At 38.6% G+C, this 7,606-nt stretch overlaps 1 protein-coding gene across 1 annotated transcript in view; it reads right to left on the bottom strand.

Annotated features, from left to right (window-relative positions):
• CDH6 (cadherin 6, type 2, K-cadherin (fetal kidney)) overlaps positions 1-7,606 on the bottom strand; it is a 49,028-nt gene that overhangs the window by 21,860 nt on the left and 19,562 nt on the right. Inside the window, exons 2-3 of the mRNA XM_009326680.1 lie at positions 2,293-2,587; positions 683-802 (exon numbers count right to left, since the gene is read on the bottom strand). Of these exons, the coding sequence (XP_009324955.1) occupies positions 683-802; positions 2,293-2,587 (415 nt within the window). The remainder of the gene's footprint in view (positions 1-682; positions 803-2,292; positions 2,588-7,606) is intronic.

Genomic DNA, 7,606 nt, shown 5'->3' with positions numbered 1-7,606 from the left:
TCATATGTTTTACATGCACAGGTTCCAAAGCGGACTGTTATTCAGCCCATAAAAAATTCCAGTCACTGTGTATAATTTAAACATCTTCCAAAAACAGAACTCAGAAGTTTCGGATTCTATTTATGATCTTCTAGTGTAGTGCAACAGCCAATTTTACCTCTTCTGTCATTATTCTTAATTAAGATTTCTTTCATAAAATTAGCATTAAAGTGATATGTTGCAGATGTACAGAAATTATAATTACTTTAAACAAGTTTTGAAGAAGCAGGAGGAGAAAAAAAAAAACCACCTGAACAAACCCTCAGTCTTAATTTAGCCATTATGAAGATCTATGAGGATTAAGCACTTTTTTCCACACCCACCTGTTTCTCGTTTTCTTCTAAAAGCCAACCTATGTGGTTTAATTTAAGCATCCACAGCAGCCTCTGTACCCACCGCTTGTTAAAAATGATTGAAAACTGGTTCACATCCAGTACTAATTGTATTTATTAGACTTTGCTGGTAACATTAAACTAATGTAGGTGTCATGTTTATAGATGTCTCGCTCTATTAAGTTTGTCAGATTTTGCACTGAGTAAGATGTAATCTCTCTGAAGTTTTTGTCTAATATTTCCTAGCTTGGCTTAGTATGTCATTTTAAATTACAGACATTGTCATAGAATGACAGATAAGGTCCCCTGACCTGTCTCAGATTCAACGGAGAAATATGGTTGTCCCTGGAGAATGCTGTAGACAACTTTAGCACTGTTCCCATATGTAGGATCATCGGCATCAGTTGCGGTGACTTGCACAACAAAGGTACCTGCAATGATAAATTAAAGAAAATAAAAATCCACAGGTTTTTTTTTATGGCCAAGACAGATTTTGAGGTCGAAAAAGCATAGTTCAGGTTCAGGTCAAACTTGTGGCAAAAAGTTAGAGATATTGTTACTTTGTAGAAGTTTCTCTGTTCATAAAGGACATAGATACAAAACCAAAGTGATAGCTGGCTTATTCTCAGTTCATTAAAACACACAGTTATTGATCGGATATGTAGAGTCTTCATCATATTTATTATGAAGAAACCAGAAACGCACCCTTCCCCAGGTATTGAAGGCATTCAGAATTTGAATCTAGGTCAAGAATATACTTTTGTAAATTTACTCATGCTTGTAAGGTGTTTAACATAGGAACGTAAATCTGTTTTTTCATGTGTTTTCTAGAGAAAGAAATGGTGTTGAATCCTAGGCAAATTGTTAAAAAACATAAGAAATGATCTTAGGTTTTGGTATTTAAAACAGATTAGTGAATAAAGTATTCACTTCACATATTAAAATGTGAATGTTAGGTTCTCTTTTCACCAGGTGAGTTTTCATCTGTGTGACAAGTCCCATGAATGAGAGGAGAGAGCATGCCCCAAAGTCTTTATTTTCATATTGCTTGAGCTTTATTTTAATTCCATTCTTGATACGATTAATGAATGCTTCTCTCCCTGGATATTATTTCAGATTAGAAATGTGCTTCTTGCAGTTTAACCGTCCATCGCTCTCTGACAAAGAAATCAAAATGACCTCCCTAAGAATCAGAGACAAAGAATCAAAACCTGTCAACTTCTCAGGAAAAGATCCAATCTTAAAATCATATTTCAAGGAAGTTCTTTTATTGATTGATTCTTACAGCTTGATACATTTTAAATCAATAGAAAGATTTCAGTGGACTCCAGTGGACTTTGGAGCTTTTTTATTTTGCATGAAGAGAGCAACAAAGGTCATCGGAAGTTAATGGAGTATCTCAGAATCAGCGATGAGTTGACTCAGGTGACAGTTTTTGCTCCTGAAGTGTGTACAACCACTTCTGCACCTGCCCTTTTCCATTTTTTTTACCCTTCTGAACTAAAGGGTTGCTGAACAGATCTAGGGGTGGTATGGACACACTTAGGTGACTATGGATTACCATATTCTTACACTGCTACTAAATCATGTTAACAAAGCATATTAAACTCATTACAGGTGTCATGTAACACAGCTTAGCTCAGCTCACTTTCACTGTGAGCTAAACTAGATTGTATTAACTTGCATTTTTTGTGGTAGAACAGAGGGAGAGGGTTTCACTCAGCTGACACCTCTGATTCCAGTAAACTGTTGTCACTATTTTCCTGGAGTTAGATTTATTTTTTTAAATGGCTGAGGTGCTTTTACTCCAGACTCAAACAGCGGATGTCTGTATTCAGTGCCTGTAAACTTTGGGCTTTTCATTAAGTCCACAGAAAGAACCCAGACCAGACACTGAAATCAATTATTAGTTAGCACCTACCAACATCTGACATTTCGGGAATGCTGGCATTGTAAACGTCCTTTGTAAACATTGGCTCATTGTCGTTGATATCATGGATCTTAATGATGAACTCAGATTCTGGTTCCACTGGTCTTCCAGTCCTTCTGTTTACAGCCTGGGCACGGAGTATGTATACAGGCTTTTCTTCCCTGTCTAGTCTCCTTGTGGCCTGGATGTCACCAGTGTTTTCATTGATAATGAAGAGGTCTCCTGCTCCATCTCCAGAAAGGATGTACTTAAGTGATCCATCTCCTTTATCCTGGTCTGAATGCAGCTGGTGGTGAAATGGGAATAAAAAAAAGAAAGGAAAATAAATAATTGGGACACAATTCTAGATACTTTAACTGATACCATGATACATGCTTTACTATTATTAATACCCAGCCAAAAGGCTGTACAGTGGTTTTGGGAAATGAGATGATACCACATTAAAAGCAGTGAATTGATAGAGTTGTGTCTTGATGCTGGAATTGAAATGGTCTGCAATATTGTAAGAAATTGTCTGAGGAAAACCATGAACTGAAGCTGCAGATCACTTTCCCAAGCTAAGCATACATCAATCAGATCTAAATGCTAGTGGCTTAGGTGGAACCCTAGGAATATGTAGGACAGTGAGATCCTACAGTGGAAAAACATTGGATTTGGGAATTGCAGTAAGCAAAGAATTAAAAAGTGGCCAGGCCAGCCACTTCTTGAGTTTAAATTCTGGATGCTCTGCACTTACGCCCTGTGGACATTATGTAATATACCACACAGTGCACAACATAATAACATACTACATACATACACGAACAGCAGATGAATACATGCATTCACAGATGTGGCAAACTAAGAGCAGAGGCAGGCAGGCATACTAGACTATTCCAGCACTGGCAATGAAGAGATCAGTTGCCTTATCCAAAGGGACATGGACCAAGCTGAAACATGGTGGGGGCAGGGGAAAGAAGAGAATGATGGTAATAATTAGCATACAAAGCATGAGCTGCCCAAACAATCATCTTTTTTTCCCAGGAGATTTCTGCGTCTCTTGAAATGCTGCTTAGCACACACACAAGGTATGACCGATTAAATCACACTCTCATGGCTGTTCCTTTGCTAAAGGCTTATTTATCCCTCCTGGCCTTAAAATCAAGGCTAATCAACTACAATTTATTTTGTTGTTACATTAGAGAAAATAAAAATTTAAAAAATGAAACATTAAAATGGCTTCTAAAGTCAGGGCATAGGTGGTGAAATTCATCACCTATTTTTCATGGGAAAAAATGAATCTACTAGACAGCAGATTCCTGGCAATTGTTGATTTCATAGAAAAGACATGTTTATGAGTCAGGAGAGCTGGACTTTCTCAACCAGCTCTTTTCTTCTCTTTTCCTGCATACAAGTTAGAAAAAAAATACCTAGTTGACTATGTGGCAAAATACTTAGCATTGCTGGATGGCATGCGCTGTAGAAGAGAAAGATTTGTGGGTTGAAAGAATATAGAAAATCTTCACATAGTCTTTACTGATGCCTGGCTATGCCCCTACTGTGCTGGAAGGGCAGCCTCCAGCATGACCATATGGTCAATGTTTTGGGCTTCCTCCAACTTTCTGCCCAGATCAGTGCTATGCTGGCAGCCTACTGACAACCCACTTGGTGGCACAGTGCTCAACCATGTGCGCTTATGCCTATGGTCCCTACAGAAAGCGTGCTCCACGCAACAAGTCTGCCTTTAAGGGCAAAACTCTTTGTCACCACACATTCAAAAGTGTCCAATAATACAAAATATCAGAACTGTAGCATGTTTAAATGTTAGCAGATGTGCTGAGGCACTCTTCTTAATTTTCTTCTTCAGGGAGAAAATGCGCATTCCATGTGATTTTGCACGGAGCCCTTTCTCTTGATAGTAAGAATACCAATAAGTAGCTTGTATGCAGCATTTTTCATAAGCAGATTTCAAAACCCTTCACAAAAGCAGTCAATACCATTTGCTCTGGTTTTTTTGATAACAAAGCATAGAAACTTGAAGTTTCTCAGAAGGCCAGTCTTGGAACCTGGAATAGAGTTCAGGTCTCTTGAGTACCATTCAGTTGGCCAATGGGGCCTAGAGGAATTATATGATTTACTAGATATAACCTCAGCCTCTGACAAATATCTGTTAGACCTGCTTGTTAAGAAATCAGACCAGAAGTCTACTGCGGGAAGTAACTTCAATAGGATATTTGAGTATAATTTTCCTCAAAGGCAACCTGCAACAGAAAAGGCATGAAAAGAATTTTATCTTTAAAACTGTGTATTTTCTATGATTGTTTCACATAAAAAATGCAACTTTTGTTTGCCTTGAAAGCCTCTTTAACTTTGTCTGTATCATAATGGGACAAAAACAGCCCTCGGTTACAGACTATCACTAATTCCATGAATCATGGAATAGTGCTGTTGTGAGTTGTTACAGGCTGAACTTCCAAACTTATTTTGATCATGATTTTAATTAAACCTGGTTTCAATGAACAAGGTAGCAAAAAAAGGTCAAGCTAGAAAAGGTGTTGGAACCACTGAGAATTGTCTTCCATAATATTCTCTACCTAGCCCAGACCACCTAAAGAGCTAAAAATGGAAACTTGTGTGATTTTTTCAAGTCCATAGTTTATGAGATTTCCATTTCTCCTGCACAATTAATCCACCTGTGTAAGATTGACTGTGACTTTGGATCAAGATAAAGTATATCTCAGTGTAATGACTCATCAATATTGAGAATGAGGTGATCTTCATCAAAGGTTCAATCTCTAGACCTTCAGCAAAAGCACTAACTTTTGAAAATAAACATTCCCTCTGACAAGAACCTTTCCAACTTCAATACCTTTAGTTTTACAACTTTCCTAAGACATCACAGAACAAACTAAGTGTTCAGTTGGCCAGGCTGTATGTGGATTATTTACTGTGAGAGCGAGACCTGGGGGAGGTCATGTCCTATGTACCAGTGTATATTAGGTAGAACTAAGGTTGGCTGAGTGCCTGCTCTTCAAACCAAGAGTGAACTTATAGTGTGTCACCATGTGTGGCCTCAAGAACCTCGTTCACAAAGGGTCTCAAAAGGTATGATTATAATCTGTTTGATTTCAGTAAACTAGGATAGTTCTCTAACTCCTTGTCATCAGGGTTTTTGTGAGATACGCCTATATAACACCACCAGCATCCACTGCTTAACAGCTGGGCCAAAATTGTTTGGATTTTGTTCCCTTCTTTTCAGAAAAAAAATTGGTTTTATATATTAGAAAAAGCAAGCAGATCTCTAGAAAAGTTTCTCATAGATGATAAATTTGTAACATTCACTTGGGAGGAAAATATCTGAAAAAATGATTTATTATTTTAGATTATGTTATCTGTCCTTGACGGTTTGCTTGGTAGAAAAGTTTTATCCAGGCAAAAACAACCATCTGTTTTATTTTTTCTTAAGTGTCAGTTTATCTTGGAAGCAATATTTTTCTGTGTGACCTATATGAAGGGGGAAATTGCTACTGTAACCAGGTTAAAAAAAATAAATTGGGAATAAAATTAAAGGAGAAACAAATGGTGCAAGTTGAGTCCAAAAGAAGGGCCTGGAGGTGAGATGCACTTAAAATACAGTTGATGGTTTTGTATATAAAACTTAACACCGTTGTTAGGTTAGGAGGACGAAATGAGTAGAAATAACAACTTTCCTTTTAAGTTGAAGATATTTTTCACTACCCAGACACCTCATTGCAAAGGAAGTTTGCTGTGATAAAATATGCATATAAATTATACTGTGGATGCTTTTAGCCAATGCAAGATATTATAGCTTCACTCTGTGCTAACCCGTGTTGCAAAAGAGTGTCCATTATCCTCTGCATAAAGTCGGTCAGATAAACGGGCCATGGCAGATAGTCATGGAATAGAATAAAACATCTTGGGACACAGTGCTCACGTCATCTGGGCTGTACCGTATTACCATTCCTTAAGACAAAGTTACTTCAGCCAAAGGTTTTTAGGACTCCAAAGGTATATTTTTTTATCTCCATAGCAACTCAGTGTTACTCAATGGCATTCATTTCAATTAGTGACTGAACTGAGCAATACCCCAAAGGTAAGCAAAATTGCGAAGAAGTAAGTCTATGCAATAAAAAGTAAATGTATCAGCAATTGCACTGTATTAATATTACAGTAAATTGATTCATTCAGAATCTAATCTGGACACTTTTGTGAAATTGTCCATCAATCACTGGCTAAGGCTGAGGATGAATGACAAATTAAAGACTTTACTATGCCCTAGGCATACTTTTACTCATTTTACTTTAATACCACTGTTAAGTGAACCATCTGGTTTGCTTTTAATGACTTACAGTCAGATAAAAACTGTGCAGCCTCTGTCTTTCTTCTGCCCGCCCCCCCCGATGTCCTGGCCCAAAACATTCAAATACAGCTGCCTGAAAATGGAAGGATTCATGCCTCTGTAAGAGGCGTTTAAAGTGCATGCAGGATTGCAGCATTAGCTACCTGTATATGATATTCTGCTTGTTGTCACATACACAATTACTTTAAAAGGAGAATTGCTGGTTTTATTTTCAAATTAGCCACAATCTGGAGTAGCCTTCTTCTCCACAGTGTCTCTGGCAGAGCCCTCTGAAAGTGCCAAGGGTGGTAGCAATGTGGTGTCTTCAGCATGATGAAAGGGAAAAGGCAAGTGAAAGCTGTGTATTTGTACCGTGAACATTTTTTTTTTATTATTTCCAAGTGAATATATTTACAGCATTTATGTTCATCCCCAATAGATAGTATTGCTTCACTTTAAAAAAACACTCCAGGAAAATTTTACCAGGGTTTTAAAAATGGAGTTGGACCCATGCTACACACACAGGAATTACTTCAGCAAAGCATGTGGGAAGAATTTAAGAGCATCTTTCATGTGCTTTTGCAATAAGACTATAAACCGATAAGGCATGAAAACAGTAGATCCAATTGGCATTAAGTTGTACAATTCATTATTGCCCGCCTCTGGTATTATAAAGTCATGAGCTATACTCCAAAATGTCGGCAGCACTTCCAAAAGAAGCAGTGTTAGTGTGTTTGAACAGAGGTGAGGGACGGAGGCTCCCCAGGTGAGTCATGGCAGGGCCTGGCAGCCAGGGCCCGTCCCACCACTCCAGCCAGGAGCAGGGCAGCCAGGGGGCACTGGGGCAGCCCCAGCCCCGGGCATCAGGCACCTCCCTGGGGACGGGGACAGCCAGGAGCCTCTCCCCCCAGCCCAGGGCCAGGGACACCTGCAGCCTCAAGCAGAAGCACCAACAACCCTGACATC

Source organism: Pygoscelis adeliae, unplaced genomic scaffold (assembly GCF_000699105.1).
Source record: "Pygoscelis adeliae isolate BGI_AS28 unplaced genomic scaffold, ASM69910v1 Scaffold6, whole genome shotgun sequence".
Classification (NCBI taxonomy): domain Eukaryota; kingdom Metazoa; phylum Chordata; class Aves; order Sphenisciformes; family Spheniscidae; genus Pygoscelis; species Pygoscelis adeliae.
This window is presented reverse-complemented; position numbering and strand designations above follow the sequence as displayed.